The sequence below is a fragment of the Amyelois transitella genome, chromosome Z (genome assembly GCF_032362555.1).
Source record: "Amyelois transitella isolate CPQ chromosome Z, ilAmyTran1.1, whole genome shotgun sequence".
In the NCBI taxonomy this organism is placed as follows: domain Eukaryota; kingdom Metazoa; phylum Arthropoda; class Insecta; order Lepidoptera; family Pyralidae; genus Amyelois; species Amyelois transitella.
Window position 1 is genome coordinate 7,774,556 of NC_083535.1, and position 22,013 is coordinate 7,796,568.

At 32.4% G+C, this 22,013-nt stretch overlaps 2 protein-coding genes across 12 annotated transcripts in view; one reads left to right on the forward strand and one right to left on the reverse strand.

Annotated features, from left to right (window-relative positions):
- LOC106133955 (calcitonin gene-related peptide type 1 receptor) overlaps positions 1-5,753 on the forward strand; it is a 31,048-nt gene extending 25,295 nt beyond the window's left edge. For 10 of the 11 annotated variants that reach the window (XM_060953555.1, XM_013333862.2, XM_060953557.1 and 7 more), the window contains 3 exons: positions 593-700; positions 2,831-2,939; positions 4,015-5,753. In XM_060953555.1, the coding sequence (XP_060809538.1) occupies positions 593-700; positions 2,831-2,939; positions 4,015-4,064 (267 nt within the window). In that variant the 3' untranslated portion in view covers positions 4,065-5,753. Of the gene's footprint in view, positions 1-592; positions 701-1,248; positions 2,804-2,830; positions 2,940-4,014 lie in introns of those variants that run through there. The other variant, XM_060953564.1, reaches the window with a different exon arrangement.
- LOC106133983 (sodium/potassium/calcium exchanger 4) lies at positions 5,526-19,531 on the reverse strand. Its single transcript, XM_013333913.2, has 10 exons — positions 19,374-19,531; positions 17,621-17,733; positions 15,637-15,852; positions 13,376-13,512; positions 12,739-12,909; positions 10,291-10,519; positions 9,500-9,619; positions 8,758-8,985; positions 8,178-8,279; positions 5,526-7,316 (listed from the first exon to the last, which is right to left on the reverse strand). The coding sequence occupies exons 2-10, from the start codon at positions 17,685-17,687 to the stop codon at positions 6,976-6,978; spliced, it is 1,611 nt and encodes a 536-aa protein (XP_013189367.2). The 5' UTR covers positions 17,688-17,733; positions 19,374-19,531; the 3' UTR covers positions 5,526-6,975.
- Between the last annotated feature and the right edge of the window lie 2,482 nt (positions 19,532-22,013).

The window sequence follows — 22,013 nt, forward strand, 5'->3', positions numbered from 1 at the left end:
CTGCTTTAATAAAATAATAGTCGGACTTTTACTTAAATATTCGATTAGTGCGACCAATTTCAAACCTTCCTAATTTAAACAATAAAGAAAAATTTGTGTCGAATGATTTTTACTCTGTTATAATAGAAAATTGATGGAAAAAATGAATCAAAACGAGGTAGACCAACACTTAGAACAAGATTGTATGTATATTCAATTACTTAGAACAAGATTGTTTGATATTCAATTTAAACATACATACATACATATGGTCACGTCTATATCCCTTGCGGGTTAGACAGAGCCAACAGTCTTGAAAAGACTGAATGGCCACGTTTAGCTATTTGGCTTAATGATAGAATTGAGATTCAAATAGTGACAGGTTGCTAGCCCATCGCCTAAAAGTGGAATCCCAAGTTTATAAGCCTATCCCTTAGTCGCCTTTTACGACATCCATGGGAAAGAGATGGAGTGGTTCTATTCTTTTTGTAATGGCCGGGAACTTGCTTTATTTAAGAATTTATTGAAATATGAATTTATATTTACAAATTCCCGTATGATTCCATCTGCTGGGCTCGCAATAGATACAATAATTTTAGTTTTTGTTTCTTAGATTCCTTTGTTTGGGCTACACTTCATATTGATTCCGTTGCGGCCGTCGCCGGACACACCCGGGGAAAAAACCTATCAAGTTGTATCAGCTCTTCTTACTAGCCTACAGGTATATGCGAGTCACTTTTCTTACACATACGAGTATAATAAAACATAGCGTATAAAGCGAAGAACTGACAGTCATTGGGTCAGAAAACATGGCGACCATCAGCAAACGAATCGTGACAAACCTGGCATTAATCCTCCGATCCAAATCATCCTCTCATATTAAATGGAAAAAGAGGTAACGTGGATAGCCAAGTACCTAACTTAAAAAAATTTATATTTAATAATACTTTGAGAAATTTCAAATTGATGACTAGTCCGTCTGCTCGCTTGGGAACTGCACGTTCAGTTGCCGTTGACATAAATAATATAAATATAGTAATACACATTTATAATACTGACTCAACCTGGTTCTTTTTTCATATCAACGTAATTTTTCATTTAACGCAACTCTTTGTGGATATTGTGTAGTCTTATTATAAAATACTCTAAAATCATAAAAATTTAAATAGTATGAGACTACTCCGATTTATATGTTTGAAACATTATTTCTGTTTTTTCTTTTTTGTTTAACATTTAGTTTTCGATATCAAAAATAGATTTTGGTACCAGGTGTACAATGGGCAATGCCAAAAGTCCTCTCCAGATTGAATTAATGGTAAGCCTCTGCTTAAAATTAATGTCACAAATACTTTCAAACTTTCGCATAATAAGTCTAAGTTAGGAAGTGCTGGTGAGTGTACAATTTGTAGATCATGGTAAACCACATGTATAGATTGCCACAAATATAGGATAGTATGGGGAAAATGGTATATGAAGAATTTAATACGTACAAAATATCACTTAAGCTCGATAGCTCGTGTAGCTAAGATTCAAATAGACAAGGTTGCTAGCCTTCTTAAAATCTTACAATAAATCTTTAATTGCTTGGATTGACATAAACAATTTACGTGGGAAGAGAAACACATTTTGTATGTTACTTCGCTTTTAGACTAGAATAAATTTAGTGTTTAACACTGAATTTATTCTAGTAGCAATGAGTTTAAGTCAAAAACATTTTAGATATGAATGACATCAGTAACGTAAAGCTGATAACCGTCCTGAACAAATCGAATCGGTTCGAGCGTAAATTTACATATTTTCATAATGGTTAAATCCTATCATATGCTTGCCTCCAAATGATGTAGATAGTAATATAAACCATATTATTCCAAATTTACATAATTAACTAAAAGTATAAATTTGGACCTTTGGACACGAAGATTAGTTAGTGCATTTACATACATATTTGTATGTAAATACACTAACTAATCTTCGCGTTTCTAAAATAGGTGCCACGCATTCATTATTAACAGCCTTACCTTACATATCATCAGACCTTCTACCACAAGTTTGGACTTTTCACTAGTTTATTATATTTATCCCTAAGAGGGTCCAACAATTTGTAACAATTTAAACTAATTATAAGGATTCAACGGTAGAATTTCATTTCAACTTTGATATGTAATTCTGAAATGTATCCTGAGACTACTATATAAGCGTCTCCAAATTGGGTTTTAACCCCTAAATAACAGATACCATAGTGATACAAATCTCCATCCAATCGCGCGTTGATATTGACGGAGATGGCATACGTTTTTGCAAAGTACTTCTTTAACTCTAAGTTAAATATCATTTTATCAAGACCTTTTCGCTTTGTTATCTTTCATTTCGTAGCTGACCCCTTTTTCACCTAATTTAACTGGGTTTTATGAATGACAATGAGCGAAGATCCTCTAAAAGAATTGCTTAAAAGCAATTCATTAGAAATTGGAGATAATAACATTTTTAAGTAGATTCTGAAAAGCAAATTGAGTGCGCTCTACCATGCCGCTATGATAACTGAAACGATGATTAATTGCATTCATTTATTTTTAAAGCGGTTTCTCATCAGCTTTGGCATTGTTATTTTTGATATGTAACATATTGCGGAATAAAAATAATGAGTACTTGATCATAAACCTTACCCGATAAAACCAAAAGTTTAGAGCAATTGTCAAAATATATATTTTTATACATTTCAAAAATTCTGTTAATTAAAATGATTCTAAAAATTTTCAAATATGCCTTTATTAATAACAAAACCACTTCAATGTAGAGAAATTAAATATATCGGTTTTAAATGTATGAGTAAAGTGTATTCAATCCCATCCAGGGTCTTTGTGTAGCCGTCCTTTTCTGCTTCACCAACCACGACGTGATGATAGCCACTAGGACGCTGCTCACCAGGATCCTGAGAACCAATGACGCCATTGCTTTAACAGGTTAGAAAGGCTTGTTTTGAAAATACTCAAAATAATTTTTTTACCTCTGATAACGAAAATATGCCTATAGAAGGTAGGAGCGAATTCCCTCTACTAGCTACTTCTCTACCCCACTTAAACTTAATATCATATATTTATATGTTTTTAACATAATATTATTAATGAGAATGACAGACAGAGTTCTGGTAAAAAATATGGACTACTTTTTATTGTGAAAAAAGAAACGTCGCGGACGAAGTCGCGGACTAACGCTAGTTAACTCTTTATTCAAAATTTAATTTCTATGACCTTCCTCATTAACAGTCAACACTAGGAAGGGAATGGTCAATGCATCTCGATACGAGGTAATGTCGACTAAAATTGTTTTTTTTTTATAAATGTTTTTACTTATTTGAAGCCAATGCATAAAATCTTACCACTATATATTGTTTTATTAATCCATAATTAGCTTCCGATAGAATAAGGCAGATAGGAGGCCTATGCCTGTGCAAAATAATATTTTTTGTTTGTAATCACAGTGGTTTCCTTACATTTTACATAAATTAACCGACTTACAGCATCTGCAAAATGTTGCCATTCTTTTTAATTAAATGAGTCTCTTGGAAACAAATAATGCGGCTTCGTTTCGTTATAAGCGATATTTGACGAGGTTATTGTATTTGCCATGTGTGTTGTTATTATCGTCATACACAGGTTAAGAACGTGAATGTATGACTCATGTAGTATGTACCCACGTCTTTTGCTTAATTATGGGTGAAATCTTCTACTATAGCCTACCTCAAAGTTGTTATAAGTTATTAATTACTTGTATAATAACTTTCTAGGTATAAGTTACAATAAATAAACTTCCCTTATTTTTTGAGTTAGATTTAGTATGTAACTTTTAAAAATGTAGGATTTCAATATCTCTGAAATCCTACTATTTTCAGTCCTTTGTATATATATACGAATATTTTAGTCAGATTTTTTAATGAAATCTACAAAGCTCATTTTCTCTCTCTCATGGTAGCGGTGCTAATCCAGTTCATATTTCCAAAGCAATCTAGGCAAACTAACATACCTGCTTTCATTTCAGGAATCACAGGAGGCGAAAGTCTAATGAATACAAGAGAAAACATAGTATAAATATTATTTACCGCAATTTGTGCTTATTATAAAGGCTGTTTTTTAAGCACGCTTTTTAAATTATACGTATGCATAGCATATTTGCATTTTATACTCGTATGTATAAAAAATGTATAAGCGAAGTATTAAAAATATAGGTAGTATATCCATTTTAATTAATTTAGAATAAATATAGGTTTGTCAATTAAATCTTAAAAATAATGTTAAATTTTCATGATTTCAACTAATGAACGGTAGATAACTAAAACCGCTGAAGGTATTGTTTTATTTTTAAATTACCCACCGATTGATGATATTGTGTACTACTATTTTTATTGTTTTCCTTAGCTAAGTTTCACTGTTGCCCAGAACTTACCAATTTAAATACATTATTAGATTTATAAGAATAAATCTTATTACATTTTATTGTTAAATACGTGTTGTATTTTATTAGCAAATTTTATACGTAATAAACAAAAATCAATTGTAAATATAAGACAAAAATCTACATATTAATACTATAAATATTACAACTTACATTATTTGAGAATAACTTCTAAAAAGCTCTAACATACTTTCTTTTCAAGTCAAACCTTCTGTCATATGAAATCTCTCCCTCTTTTTTATGGCATGCATTAAAAGATCACAAATTTATTTATAGCAAAATTTTATAATCTAACAATGTCATCAATGATAACAACTTTCCTTTTATATTTTATTTAATAATCGACAAATAACAATTTTATCTCAGAAAATATAAAACTACATACTAGCGACTTATTACTCTAGAAGAAGCACTAATGAAATACTGAATTTGTACTTTTGTAAAATAGCATGAATAATGAGTCGTAGCCAAGAGAAAACGTCGTTTATAACAAAATTAGTCTTTGAATTAACCATAGACTAATTATTATAAGAGTTAATTAATTATCACCAGTACGGAATATATCATTAATTTTAGATTTACATTTACTTAAATCACTCTATAGCTCTTAGATAGCGTTGATAAGTAAATAGTATTAAACAATTCGTAATAACTTAATCCGTTGATCTTGTTCTGATGGCTAGTAAATGATATTACAAATTAGAAAATTATTAATACGTGCTGGTTGTTTCTAATACAATTGTTGGTTTAAGTTTCCTGCTTTTCAATTCTAAATGGTAAATAAAAGTTATTTTACTTTCACAGACAGACATTATTCAATTGTTCAATAGATAGCGCTGTCTATCCGCTCAATTTACTCTTTAGGTATTTATTATATTAGTAATAAATCACCTATATTTAAACCAATAAAACTGTGGTTTTATAGTAAAGAAAAAACCTAGGTCTATTGCCCATGCAGATTGTAAAAGTCGGTCAAAGGAAAGGTTAATAAATATGAGGTTCTTTTAGGCGATGGACTTTCTACCTGTCACTATTTGATTTTCTCTTTTCTCTGTCATCCTCGTAAAGTGATGTGATTGTATGTATGTAAATATTAATGAAATAGAAATAATTTAATAGAAAGATTATTTTTACAGTTTATATTAAAAATACAAAGACACTTTAAATTTTCTCTTAAATAATTATACTTATAAGTTTATAGAAAGGGTACTTATAAATTAATTAAAATATAACACAATCAACTACATTCTCATTACTTTATCAGTCATTGATCGATATAAAAGTGAATTCCCTAGATAATGTGTCAGTCAGTTGATCGATTGACACATTTGCAAAAGAATTATAATGAATCATGAACTTATCTAGAACAGACCGATTAATACAACTAATCATTCAGACATGAAATAAAACTATTATATACTACAAATTATACTTTATATATTACAATCATCAAAAATCAAAGGAAAAATATTGTTATTGCTCCCAATTTTTTATATAGGTACATTATCTAATACCTATAAAGCATGTATTAAATCAGTTTGCTCTAAGTAATAATAGTATAAGTACTTATCAGAATATTTTTGCTATTTTTACTGCACAATTCAAACACTTGTTCTGTTCTTAGAGTGCTTGAGAACAAATTGCTCTAGCTCTTGCTCTTGCTTTATTAACATAGAATTTATAAAAATAAATTAATTGAAGCAATCCTATATTATAAACAAGCTGGGTATATACAGGGTCTCTGGTAAAACGCGTTTCATATTTAAGAACAGTAAATAATGAACACGCTTAACATTATAAAATATAGAACCAACAAAATATTTACTAATTTAAAAGATAGAAAATATAATAATCAAAATAGTGCACATGTCTCAGAACGTTTGGACAGAATATGCGCTTGCTACGCACATCCCCCGCGCTGTCGTTTCACGCACCCACACTTCTTGTTTTTGATGGATTATTAGGTAAAATGAAACACCCTCTTTTTTCTTATTTTAGAACTGAGCGCCTAGGGGCATGTCTTGGTGAATTGCGTTGCGTGCAACCCTATTTGCATCCTGTATACACCCTAAATACGGTAGTTTTTATTTTCGTGAAATGTCTAATTCTGACTCCAGCTGAACGTATAATAATAGCGTAAAGACCATTATAAGTATATTTTTCTTAATTTTCAGATCTAAACAATCTAATTCTTCTACGCTTCTTTAAAAAATATTTAATATAAATCATTCATCAGCCAACTTGACATTTTTAATAGCTAATAAAAACCAACTTTAATTTAAAGGATTAAAAGTAAACACAAAACGTAAACTACAAAGGTTGAGATAATCAATACCAGCAAATTATGAATAATATTAATTATTTATGTACAAATTCCACAATAAGATAAATTATACTTTTGTACAAAATCTTATAAAAATAATAACCTACTATCTATAAGTATAAAAAGCGGCTTTCATGGATATGTTTGGCCTATGGAAATTTACTTAAATTTAGGCATCACAGAATGTCACGAAGAAACGAATTCCTAAAAAACAATATCAACCTTTAAAACAAACACCTCGTCATACGCTCAATGTTAAGAATAACTCCAAGTTCTACAAGAATTGCGAATGTGATAAACACGAAATATAGAACTGCAAGAATGAAACCGATGCTTTTTCTTAGTTTGAATTTTCCTATGAATAGGACGATCCACAGACAGGCGACGGCTACAAGAAGAGAGGCGACGACGAAGTCAATGCCATCGGAGGCGATCTCGACGGCTGCAACTTCCGCACCCTGAGCCAGCAGGGTCAGCGTCTTGATGAGCCACGGCACACCCAGGGCAAACAGGATCGCCAGCGAGTTAGCGCCCAGGGCGTTAGATACACCAATGCCTCCTTCACCTACAATTGCAATAATACTTGGACTACTCGCATACATAAAACAGATTATATCATACTCCTGGATAAATAGGAAAGTTTAAATTAGCGAGCTAACAAAATTTACCGTTAAATATTTTCATTCACCCTTCCATTAAAATTAATCATCGAGAAAATCAGTTATAAATCGTTAAAAACGATTTAAGCTTCTTCATTCCATAGCTTAATATCATATCCTAATTGATGAGTAAGAAACTAGTAGGCTCACAAACTTGGATTCTTTTTTAGTCGATAGGCTAGCAACCTGTCACTATTCGAATCTCAATTCTATCATTAAGCCAAATAGCTGAACGTGGCCATTCAGTCTTTTCCAGACTGTTGGCTCTGTCTACCCCGCAAGGGATATAGACGTGACCATATGTATGTATGGATGAGTAAGAAATAATTAAAATAAGTATGCGGGTTGTATTAATAATTATTGTAACATTGATTACATAGTATAGAGATACATCAGTGTTAATTTCATAACAATTATAGTAAATTTCACTTTATCAGAAATATGGATGGCATTCGCAACGCGTGGTTTTTGCATTAATATCTGCTATAGTACTTTGCAGGAAATCAATCATAAATATGACAGATATCCGGTAAAATTAGGTACGTTAATCAGAAGATTAAAACGATAACGAATATTACAATAAACTGTACCTAAATAGAATAAATAATCGCTTCGCAGTTTACAAATGTTCGCATTGAATTGGCTTAAAAAGTAATTTGGGTTTAAAGTACGCATTGGGGCATATCCGCATCGGCACCCCGCCGACCACAGTGATTTATTACTAAAGTGATATCGGTTATCAGTAAATATGTTTTACCAATACTAACCTCGTCTTGACATAATATATATAGAGCAGGCTTCGGGCAGACATCCTCCAAATGCCAAGAAAGTCATTCCCATTACGGAATCGGGAATCAAGAACGTTTCACCTTAAAATAATAATTTCACGGTCAATATAAATGAAAATCTTGTAGTTTGGAAAGTCAATTTGATTGAACAAAACTGCTTGCTATCTTCAGATCTGCATTGATCCTATTAATGAAACGGTTTCACTCGAAGGCTGCAGCAGTGTATATTCCATTTTTTTTTTATCGCGTTTTGGTGAACAATGTTAGTATATGACTTTAATACCTACTAGTCTGAAATTACAGTGCAAAGATATATTTCCCAGCTCAGGCGTGGCGTTTTGAATTGATGGAGATCACTACTTATGTGTGTACCTATAGGGAGGTGGTAGGTTTAGCTCTGGTTGCCATGGCGCCATGTCACGGGGGTCGCTTCGTGTATAAACCTGACTTTTCCACTTCAAGATCTCGATCACAGGTTGACCCCGTGCTCCTTTACGGAGAGGTGGCAAAACAATCAGGATGTTGATGATAATGTTAGTTTAAGGATGTCGTTACATACCAATGACTGTCATGCTCCAAGAAACGAAATAGGAGTTCACACCAATCCAGATTATGCACATGATGAACGCAAATGGGTACCACCGTCTATGTTTCACAGGCGAAGGTATAGTCATACCAAGGATCAAATTCAGAGGCCAGGAGTAGAACCACCATATTTTGTATGCCACGGACCTTCCTTTGGGTAAGTCCCAGATGCTGTCATCTGTTTTAACCTCGGTTTCTTCAACTAAAAACAGTAAAATATGAGATATCTGCATCTTTTTTTTCTAAGTAATTAAGTATTACTTATTTTTAATTCACAGCTACTTTTGTATGTACATGGTATATGCTAAAACGCTTCCTCTATTTTGAACGTCTTGAGTACAGATTTTGATGATTGATGATTCTTTCTGACGTAATAACAAAAACGAAATAATCTATTAGCAACCTTAATGTGGGGCCTAGTTTTTAATCATTGCATTTTATTCATTTTCCTAAATATTACATTATTGTGCTTAAAAAAATTATATTTAGTCATCGTATTCCCTCCTCTTGCTATTATTGTGGATCGGTATGCGTTCATTTACATTGATATTAATAAATATTAAAGTATAGTAGGTATATACATGTAAGAAGATGTACATACCTACTACACACAGGCTTATCTTAATAAATTGTATCGTAACACAATGACAATCAGATTCGAGATTGAATCAAATACGTCCTTGAGCCGACCGATTCCGATTGACATGTTCCATTACCTTTTTCTACAACAGCCACTTTATCGCTATCAGACCATCCATTCGGTTTAATAGGGTCCTCAAATGCTTTGTTCACGTTGCCTTCTTCAATGGGCTGACCATCAGTCACTTCGACAGAAACTGAAAAGTATACAATTATCATCTCTCTCAATGCAAATGTGATCACACTTAATAAAACTATAAATATTGCTTAAAAATTTAATGTAATTAAATTTAAATATACCCAATAATATCATTTTTGGACTTAAGCTTTTATTGACAAGTTATTTTTAATAAGTATTTTCTACTAATAAATGAAAGTAAAACTGTGACTTAAACATGACCCTAACACATTTTCTGTGATTTATGAAAAATTCCATTCACAAAAATCTTTTAGTTTTTGTAGCGTGACATCTTTTTACGAATAACAGGTCATTGCGTAAGGTGTTTTATCGCTAGTTAGAAATAATTTGAAATTAATAAATTAACGTGTTTTTTTATTCAGGTTTTTTTTTTATTTGTGGAATGAATAAGTACGTTGCTGTTTCGTAGGAAAACGCAGTTACGAAAATCTTCCAGAACAACGTTTATTTAAAAATCACAAAAAAAAATAAGGGAGCGGTTTAAAATCAGTTTTTTCTTCATGCAAAAACCTACAATAGTGAAAGGTTAAAAACAGGTTTGCTTAGAAAATTGGTAAAATAAATATTTTTATTTAATAGAATATTTAGGGTGAAGAGCTATATTATCATACAACAATAAACAGATTTTGTAGCTCTGTCTTTTGATCGCATTTATCCTCATCTACTTACAGTCCGTATTATTTCCTTTCTTGCAGCACCTGGCCACAAGTCTGTCGTACACGGCGAACAGTCGTACGCTGTTGAACATCAGCACAAAGTAAAGCACGTACAGCACCCCGAGGACCAGCGCTTCGTACCAGTCGACCTGGCCGTCCCAGACTATGACCACTAAAACGCTGACGTTCACCATGTAGACTATAGCGTCCCTGGTCACTGGACGACTTTCTATCGCTATCGGCTAGAAAACAAAAAAAAATCTTGTTAACCCTTTAATTCGCAGCGTTAGATATACATAACACACACATTTCGAAAATTCTACCTTCAAAACAATATCGATTCTACAGCGGTTTTTTCGATAAGTTAGTTAAAGACATCACTACCCACCCATAGCAAAATATAAAACGTTATTAAGTTGTAAATTTTGAAATTGAGGTACAAAATAGCGTCCCGACCACGAACTGCTCCCGCGCACATGGTAAGAAATATTATTTTTATTTAATTAAAAGCATGATTTTTCGTTATATTTTACATTAAATATGTTTTTATGTTTGCATTCTACAATTATTAGTACAAAATATTACTAACAAAGTCATTTTGTGTTTTCTATAACATGTAAAAGTGGAATGTTAGCTACAATTAACATTGCGAAGCTAACGGTGATTGAGGCGAAGTTACGAATGTTCACAATAACTAACATTGCGAAATTATGAGCAATGTATTTAGGCTTTTTTATTTTAAATAACCATGGTGTTGGAGGGTGTTTGCATGAATGGTGGCTTGATTTTGTTCTAGAATAAGTTGCGCTTAGAGCGTGTGAAGAAGATTCTGGTCCTCATCTCTCTGGATAGCAGTATATCAGACGGTGACAAAGAGATAGTAAAAGACGAAACTGTTTATAGTTCTGCACTTCCCTCTCTAGATTCCTCTTTGGAACGTCTGAATATTATAGACGAGTCACATGATGATACGCTTTTGCCTGAAGACGTGATACCATCCACTCCGTCTATTTCCGAAGTTCTCGCATCACATAATTTACCACAAGATTTGCCTGCCATTCAATCAATATCATCTGTCTTGTCGGTTCCACCAACTCCTGAAGCTTCAAGTGTGCCCAAGATCACTCGTTCAAGAAAGAGACCTTTACCAACCTTGTTGATAAAAAAAAGACAGCATTCATTAAAAAAACCTTTGAATTTTGAATGGGAAGGCGGCAGATTTAAATAAACTGCAATTTTGGATGAAATAACTTTTATTAAATTTGGCTCTGAATCAAAGTCGCCATCTGAATACTATTTCGATTTCTTTAATGAAGATGTTATAAAAATAATTATAGAAAACACAAATTTATATGCCGTTCAAAAATTTCTAAAAAGTTTCAATTTCAATTTGAGTTTAAAGCGTTACGAACAGATACGTCAATTTTTACACTTTGTCGACAATACCCAACCAAATGATGATCGTTATTTCAAAGTTCGGCCGATTTTTGAAGTAATACGTCAAAACTGTCTTAAAATAGAAGAAGAACATTGGTACAGTGTTGATGAAATGATGGTGCCCTATAAAGGAACCAGAGCAAAAAAGCAAAGAAGTGGGGTGTTAAAATATTTGTCAGGGCAGAAGTATCTGGTAAGTAAAAAAAATCAAAAGCCGACGGGACCGAGGCCTTCTGATGCAATTCGCCGTGACCACGTGGGTCACATGCCTGACTTCATAGCAACTCCAGGCAAAAGCAAATTTTGTAAGAATGGTATGACAACTGTTATAATGTTCTAAATGTTATTTGAGATTATGTTTTGAGAAAAAATGCAACTGTTTTAAAAATTTTCATGATCAATAATATTTTTAGGTTCATGACAGTTTTTAAAAGAGTTCCATTAAACCATTCTATATTTTTGAAGATATAATAATAATAAATGTTTAAAAAAAATCAATAGAAATTTTATTTTTATTTTCCTGTAGCTTTCGCATTGTTAAAAATACATAACGGTATTTTTGCACACTTAAATGCTGGCCACTTCGTAATGTTACGTATTTTAAACATCCATTTATTAAAAAAATATATATAATTAAATTTTTTAAATATTTTTTAGATTTAGTATATTACATTACTAAATCAAATAATTAAAAAAATATAACAATTTTTAATACAATTCTTGTTGCGAACTAAAGGGTTAAAACTCTTTCAAGTATAAGACAACCCATAAAAATCTGCAAAACCTTACTTAAGTTTTATTATTTTATTAAGTAGAAATCTTTTCATGCATCTCCTTACGAACGAAAATTCGGAATAATGGAAGAATATTCCGATTTATATGATCCTGAGAGTAACTTAACGCGTTAAGAACCATAAAAATTTACGCGATCGCAAGCACTATTGCGTAAAGTCAGCTCATATTGCAGCTGAGTCGGCGTTATTAAACAGTAATGGATATTCAATCACACGAAAGTAATACCCACCGTGACTGCAGCAATGCCTCCAACAGCAGCTACTCCCAGTGCGTTAAATATGGCGGATCCAACAATAGTTCCTATACCCATATCAGACTCTGTCAAGAACGTGGATATTACGTTTACGAAGAACTCCGGGCAAGAGGTCGCGACCGACATGAAAGTAGCCGCTGCCACATTCTGGAAACATTAATCATAGATGTTGGTTTGTTTATATTCACATGAAGGAGACGAGGGGTCGGCCTTCCATCCGTCAAAATAAATCGCTTACAACCGCATTAAATAATGCACACAGAATTTACTCTGTGCGCCGACAAAGTTGAGGAACTCGGTCCTTTGCAAACACTCTCATTTATTTGTAAGATTTTATGGATGGATGACGGTGATAACAATTCGTGGAAAATAATCAATTTGACTGGATTGATGGATGAGTCTTGTTGATTTTGAGTTACTTTTGAAACGATATTAATCAAAATTTTTGTTTATGTATGTGGGAATATTTAATAAATGCTAAATATACATACCTACTTATTTATATACATGTAGTCACGTCATTATCCCTTACATTTTGTGAAAATAAAAAGTGTTTGCGAGGTGTATGTTCGCGATGAACGACTAGTATATATTTAAGGAAATATTTCCTTACCTGTGGTATCTTTAGGTCGTCGCAGATAAGTTCGACGCAAGGGATGAAGTAGTCATTGCACACAATGGCCAGAAGTGTGAACGCGTAAATTCCGAAGAGCGCGTACAGGAGAAATGCGCCGCTCCGGAGCTGATCATCTAAAATTTTATTCATTCATATTGTTTCAAATAAAATTCTGATTATCACTCGGAGAATTTTAATTCCATCAATTATCGATACAGCTGAATGTGACCTTACAGTGTTTCCAAGGCTATGGGCTCTGTCTACCCGTAAGGGATGGCGAAATGATTTTATGTATGTAAAATAGTGATGTAATTGATTCTGATGTAACTGCTACTTCATTTATTTTTCAAGAATTCACATATTATATATATCACCTATGTACGTATATATTTAAAAAATTTGGAATAAAAATTATTTTGTTTTAAAAATTCTTCAAGAAGCTATCTATAAAACCCTTGCGTTACTGACTGACGAACAGACAACGCAATTTCAAAATTGTACTTATTTACTTCCTTATGTGGTCTAAGAGTCCGGAGAGGATTTCTTGAAATTCCCGCGGGAGTGGATTTTAACGCGATTTTATTTTGTTTTACGTAGACGCTTTCTAATTTAATAATACATTAATTAAATTAAACTACAAAAACATTAAAATAAATAATTTATATCAAAAATATAATCGATAATTTTATATATCACTTTTATCACCTTCAATAATTCTTGAATAATCCAAACCCTTAAACGATTCCAAACACATTTTTAAAAGGGGTTTAAATCATGCTATATTATTATTTTGCAAAGTACTAAAATTTCAATAGTAAACACTTTTAAATACTATTTTCCTGTGGCAGGTAAATGGTTCTCATATCTTGAAACCATAACGACAACTAAGTAGATAACAAAAGGAAAATCTTTAGAAACTGCATTGGAACCAAGGCAAATCGTTCGATTTCAGGGTAACAAGTAATTATGAGATAAGCTAACTCAAATTTGAATGGTGAAATATTCTAAAAGTTAACTTTTATGGAAATTCAGAGAGTGAACAATTCAACATAGTATGCCCGGGTAAATCGATAAATCCTGTTGATTTTCATTCCGAAAAAAATTTCGCGAAATCTTCTATGAATACTCTCAAAGTACGTGTATAAGATCTGTCAAAAGAATTTTGAATTTTTGTTTTATACAAATTACACAGCCTCGAAGATAAAATAAAGGTAAACAATCTTGATAATTTATTACTTCTTTTTGTTAAAAAATAGAGTTCTCAATTATTATATATGGTTAATAGCAAAAGTATACAATGAAATATGTTATTTCATTCTGTTTTCATTTTCATGGCTCTAAATCAGATTTAGAAAGTACTTTTAAATAACAAGACTCCAAGATTGTTTAGGTACCTTCATTTCAGTACCTAAAGAAATGGACTGGACGTCTGTGGCGCTATCAGTGCAGTACACAGGCGGAGTGCACTCTCAATTTTCATGAAGTTTTTCGGCGCCTGTGTATAACAGTCCCATTTCCATACAAAGCAAAGTAATTAATAATGATAAATTATATAGAGCAATAGGTTAATTTTGAAGGTGAAACAATAAACACTTTAACAAAGTTAAGTTACGAAATAAACCATTGCATAAAGTTGGGTATGGGTTGGGTATTGTCTCGTATCAACAGACAGTGGGCTAGGAATTTTCCATTAATTTAATAATACAAAAATATCTACACATATTTAAATCAGTAAAAGGGAAGGGAAACTCAGCACATTAATATTAAAAAAAATAAGATACAGCAAAGTGTATTAAGATGAAACTTAGGTACTATTATAGCAAACCTGCGCCGTAAAAAATGTATGAACGGCGAAGGTTTATGATCATACTGGGTACCTTTTAATCCGGAAAAATGTTCTGAGATTAATTTACGATAAATGATTATGTGCCCAAGTAAACCGCGGGAAAGTTGTTTAATTATAAATATCGTCAATTTGGCATGTACTCGTATGTTCCTAAGACACAGAATGATGCACGTGATTTTAGCACACATACAACGCATGATCGGTATTGAAGATAAACTTAGCAATTTCATTAATCTTAATATAATCTTAATAGCCTTACATACCAACTTCCTGTCGCCCTTTTGTAATGAAACAGGTTTTGTCAAACATACCACGTCTTTAATCCTTACAGGGTAGACAGAGTTAACAGTAACAAAATTGGAAGGTAGGAAGAAAAACCTTTTGTCAATATAAGTTATTTCAAAATATTTACCGTCAAATATTCCCTCGGGAAAACTGTTAGGTTCAATCGCGTAACACGTGACCTCTTGCACAACGCCGTCTAAAACTTCAGTCTTTGTTCGTATCCATGGCCTGATATGCCAAGTCTCCTGTTCCTCCTCTAACTTCCTCATCAAATCTTCAGTTATGAGTACTGCTTCTCCATTGCTGTTAGTTATCGGCAGCAAAACGGTGTCATCTGTGGCATCTGGAAACACAACAGATTTTATCAAATTAGTTCAATTCTATCAAAATTGGTTGAAAATTCCACAAATTTGAGAGTCTATGGCAGACTAATAACTTCTAAGCGAGGTCTTGAATTTCAATGCAGCCATAACTCTTATAAATGTGTGCGGTGGATTACTTTTGCACTTATAATAACAATAATCATGGGGCATCGTGAAAAACTATAATATACATTTTTCCCCCTTTTCCCCCTTTGAATCTGGTAGTCGCTTTGTATAAAAAACTAACTGTCCCTCTCTTGGATCGTGGTCACTGATGACTCCCGTAAGTTCCGAAGGAATTCGACCGCTATTTACGCCGGGAAAATATTGATGGTAAGAAGAACTATGTGTTTATAATTTGCTTTTTAATAAACAATACCTTTATTTCCTAAAAAAATGTGTAAAAGGATATGTCAGACTCTAACGTAACCTTTCCATATTTAATTATCTTATCATATTCAGTTACGCGTGTAAAATTTCCGGGATGAATAATGGCCTATTTCCTTATCAATAGTCCCATTTATCTCTTTGCAAATAATAAAAACTGAATGTAAGGTACTAGCATATTAACTTTATTTACCTAACGTTTATACTTTTCTTCGGTAGCTCGGTCGTATATCGTCATATAATTGTTCATGTTTATTTAATGTGCTACACTTTTATTCGGAAATTTACCATTGGTATAATTTTCAAAAAAATACTTAGCATGTGTCACGTAGGAAATAAGTAAAACCCATTTTATAAAGTTTGGGTTTACGCGCTACTAACAACTGATACCTATATCTTTTTATTTGTAAAATATAATATTAGTAAAGAAATTTGAAAAAAAAACTGAATTGAAACTAAATAACGAATATGCAATTTCTAAATCCTTAATATATTCTTTAAAAAAACTACAGGCAAATTGTAAACAATCACGCGAATCTTTGACGGATATTACTATAGAAATAACAATGGCTGTGATCGGTCTCAGCTGAGAATTAAATTATAATTGCCGTGAACACTGCTATGGGCTTTATTACTTATCGTACTTAGTAGTTGGGCGAAAAACCTGTGTTATTTTCACTCATTGTTTGTCATTAACTAGAAAGTAACTGCTATCCACTATATGACAAAAAAGCCACTTTTAGACGAGTCATTCATTCATTTATTCATATGATCACATTCATATTTCATGTAGGGTAAACAGAGCCTGCTGGCTCTATCAGTCCTTCAAGACTGCTGTCTTGAAGGACTGATAGGTTACGCTCAGCTGATAGGCCTAATGAATTGAGATTCAAATAGTGACACGTTGCTAGCCTTTCTCCTAAAATAAAAATCCCACTTTTATAAGCTTATGCCTACGCATTAGTCGCCTTTTACAACATCCGTGGGAAAAGGATGGAGTGGCCACATTGTTTTTTATATTGTTGCCGGGAACCACATGGCACAAGTCATAAGTGTGATTTATGGATCGGCTCAAGAATTTACATTGGTACGAATTGGTACTAGTATTGTAATCATGTTCCCAATTGTATCCTTAGCACTACATAGCCAATCCAGGTAATTTCACGATAAAAGTTTAACATGGAGAGACTGAACTGATCTCTGTAACCAAAACGCTTGACCAAATCCAAGTTACAGGTTTATTCTTCTTCGATTTGTTTACCTTATCTGTTTCCTTAGCCCCATAACCAGTCAATGTGAAGACATAGAGGCTATGTCCAGTGGTGAAATTCTCGCAAATTATATGTTTAGATATATACTTACTGTGGTAAAAAGCTGAGGTACTCGCCAAGCATGCAAATATAGCAACAGTAACAAGTAACTCTTTCATCTTAATGAAGAGTGCTTTTTTTTTTGTTTAAATTAAATTATTGATTCTGAAACAAACATAAACAATATTTATAAACAATTACGTACAAGATTCAGGCAACTTGATGTGTTTGAGGGTTATGAGGGGCAGATGGAAGTTATTTCGTGTATCCCGTAGACAGCGGGCCAAAACGACGCTGGTAACGGTAATGAGACTTTTGTAACAAGAAAAAATTGTACCACCTGTCCCTTGGGGAAACTGAGACAAAATCTGACAACAATGCTATAGAAAAGCAAAACATCCCATGTTAATACAAATAATTAAAGTCTTTTAAAGGCAACCAACAAACTTCGATTTCCTTCCTACTTTTCAGTTTTCTTGGCTTTTCGGTATGAATATTCATATGTTCAGATAACTTTGTTTATTTTAAAGTATTGTCAGTAACACAGACTTAGGTTATATTTATGTAACAATTCGCACAAAATGTTACAAACTTGAACTTTGTAATATATTTTTGAGAATTGTTTAACTTTATACGAATCTGTTATCTGAAGAAAAGATATATTCTAAAAACTTACAAAGATTTGTTTTTCTTATTTTTTATAAAATAAGTAGTATATAAAATAAAATAATAACTTAATTCTATTTTATGAATCTTCAGTGTGCTTATCTACGGCATAGGTAATTTTGTCGAGATGTTTCTGAGTAACGAGCTTAGTAATCGTTCCACCGATTTCAATGGTATGAAAATAAAGGTATTTTGTCAGATAAATAAATATTTTAATGGCTTTTATATAAATAATTATCAGCCCATAATTACGTAGCCTGATCTCGACCGTTATTTCTACAAATAAACAAGTTGGTTCTTCTCACCTATAATCTGTAATTCCTTTGCTGGTGGTAGGTAGTATACATACAAACATCACACTTACGACAAAGGACAATTTCTTTTTTGGTGATACCTACTAATTAAATAAATCAAGGTAAATTTAATTATAAACATACAAAAAGCACGCCTCTTTCCCGAAGTGGTAAGCAGAGACTATATCTTTCCACATCCCATGTGTCTGTGGGTTTTCCCATCCCATCCATTCTTACGTTTATTACTTCCTTCACATTATTTTTTCATACTTATGCCAACAGAATTTCCTGTAATTCGTAAAACTAAACCAATGCTTTAACGGTAAGGGATTGAGCTTGAAAACCCGGAAGTTTTGTAGAACCATAAATTGGTAGAGGGATAGTTCTTATGGTATTGGGTTTTCCTACCTTTTACTTCAATCGTCAATTTTTCCACCTAGATGATAAGGTGCTAAGTTATATTCGTACGTAAATTTCGTTATTAAGTTCTAATCACACAATAAAGGCAGAGCTTTATGATTCTTAGGTAGAGCCTAGGAATTGCCATAGGTTATCAAATACTAACAGAACAAACTCTTAAATTTTACCTTAAGATATTAACTCTAATCATAAGCGACAAATATATTTATATTTGAATAAATGTTGATAAAGTTCCTTGAAAAGATGTACATTGATAACTACTTATGAAACAGATCGTATTGTTAAACATTTATATACGTATCTTATATGCATAACACTTGACAAATGTAGACCATTACATTGATAAGTATTGAATTCACTTCAATATCAGGACAATGACTCCTTCATAGTATTATATTCCAATAGGTTTATATAGATATTACTTACATTTATTAAGATCAAAACACTAGGACACTCTGCTATTTATGAGAACATTTTAAGTAACATTTTTAATTAATAAATAAATGATGTTATAATGTTAATAGGATTGTCACTCCGCAATCACATCTCACACACGATACTGAAAGACACCTGTCAATGGCGGGGGTTTTTAAACAGATTATCTTTTTGATAAGACTCGGTCGTTTCGATTAGCAGATTTAATTAGATATGTCTGTGATTGTAAGCAATTTGCTATCTGAAAGATATTTTGACTCATTAGACCCTTAATTACAAAAACAAAACCTGTCATACCGTGATGTAGTTCCTTAATTATTTTTTTTACATAGGACACAAATAATTTGCTTTTTTACGTAATACGAACGAGTACCCAATTGTGTTTTATTAAAATTATTTATTTCCATTATTTCCAGTTTAAAAAATTAAATTTATTAACACTAAAAAATTTAATTTATTGTACCTTATACATTTAGGTGAATACCCATATTTCAAACATGGCGGATTTTTGTAATTTGCCTGCGATAACAAGGTATAATATCCATTATTCAATTCATCGTTTACACTTTGATATTTGTAGGTCGTAATTTTTATTCATAAGATAGCACTGATAAAATAAATAAGGTAATAGTAACTTTATCAAATTTAACGACCTTTTTCATTTTATTAAGTAGTTTTTTGTGCATTTTATTAAGGCATGCAGCCTTTACGAGCAGGCAGTTTTGCCTGGCATATTGGTCCCTACATTAATGTCCCAAAATCGGAATAATATAAGACAAATAGACAGATAAACTTGAAACTATAGGAATAATGTGTCCTCGTCTTGCAACGCACGCTGTTTTCTGTTCTGTTTCATCTTTAAATGTCTTTAGTATTATAATTAGGTAGGTACCTAGGATGTTTATTGTATCGTTATGGCTATGAAGAAAGAACGGCTTTGTATTATGTTAACCACAAATCAATGTTTTACATCAACGGTAATGGTTCACTTGTATATTTGTGGTAAACAATGTTTAGAAACACAACTGATTGCTTTCTGAGTTACGTACTTTAGTTTGATTGCTAACCGATCTTCTTACGATGAGGAAAATCATCGTGAAGGAACCTGCTCATTGAAGCTGAATATTAATACCTTTATGACACTCAAGCCTGTTGGCTCTGCCTGGGATTAAGATGTGATTGTATATATTACTTATAATTAACATGATATAGGGTCAGGTAAGGTTGTGAAGGTCAGATGCGAGTCGCTTCGTTAAACGAAGGTCACAACACCTCAGGTATCAGCGACTAAACCTGGAGGGTAAAGAATGTGTAGTAAATTGACTTACAAATTGATGTTAAGGCTTCTCACTGTATACCTACAACCCTAGTGTCCTTTACAATCGCAAATATTCCAACCCCATTAAATCAATGTTTTTCATAGTTTGAAAAACTAAGTAAAAATAAAAAGGACACTCAGTATTGAATATTATAGACAGTTATTCCTACTCACTTTGTCAACTTTATATGCAAACATCTTATGGTTGTTCAAAATGTATCCATTTAACTAGGCTTCACATTCGGTATTGAGAACGTGTAAAAGTAAATCTTTGAACATGCTGTACCTTATTTTATATCACATTCTTGAACTTGATTATCAAAGGTCTTCAGCGTACTTCGAGTTAAATAAAATCGAAAGAGTAACAAGATTCAGAAAATTTTCCTCGATTTGAACAAATGACAAACGAAAAAAAAGAAGATATTTATAGTTTCTGCGAATATTTGCCTTTTATGAGTTGTCTCATGTCTTTCTAGTTAACTCCGAGTTACAATCTATATAGTCGGGTTATCTCTTGGATTGCTAACAATAAACTATAGGTATAGAAACATTTAGAGTAGGCGACGATTACTTTTACTATTCCACTAAAAAAAATCATTAATATCAGTTAAGACCATAGAAATCAATAAATTATCTATTATTCAGAATATAACCACTAGCTTTTTCTCGCAGCTTTGCCCGCGCGAATTTGGTGCTAAATTACAACCTACAAAGGGATACAGGTTTTTCGCAAATAATAAATATAAATAAATAAATATATATGGGACAAATTACACAGATTGAGTTAGCTTCGATGTAAGTTCGAGACTTGTGTTACGAGATACTAACTCAACGATACTATATTTTTATAATAAATACTTATATAGATAAACATCCAAGACCCAGGCCAATCAGAGAAAGTTCTTTTCTCATCTTGCCCTGTCGGGATTCGAACCTGAGACCTTCGGTGTCGCAGACAAGCATACTGCCGCTGCGCCACAGAGGCCGTCAAAATAATAAGGGATCTTTTATACTGGGAACTCTTAAATATTATTGGTTCAGTAGATAACACGCGCAGAGGCAACAAACATACAAATAAACTTACTTTCGCATTCAATAAAAGAGTTTTATTTAACACAAAACCATGAATCTGTACGTCAATAACTCACAGACATAACATGCAGCAGAAACTATTAAGCGCTGGTATCGCGAATATTTTCCATGTTCATAGGTGGCATGTAATTTTCCCTTTAATCCACGTTGGTAGCTGATCTTTGATAACCAGATACGAAAATGGATTTTTTTCTTGTTTATAACTAGTTATCCATGAATAA

What these genes read in the sequence shown, in the direction of transcription:
- LOC106133983 (XM_013333913.2), bottom strand. Translation starts at nt 17,687, where the DNA reads ATGAAAGAGTTACTTGTTACTGTTGCTATATTTGCATGCTTGGCGAGT. An exon ending in TCCCGAGGGAATATTTGACG is followed by an intron (nt 13,513 to 15,636) that starts GTAAATATTTTG and finishes ATAAAATTTTAG; the next exon opens with ATGATCAGCTCCGGAGCGGC. An exon ending in ATATATTATGTCAAGACGAG is followed by an intron (nt 7,317 to 8,177) that starts GTTAGTATTGGT and finishes TTGCAATTGTAG; the next exon opens with GTGAAGGAGGCATTGGTGTA.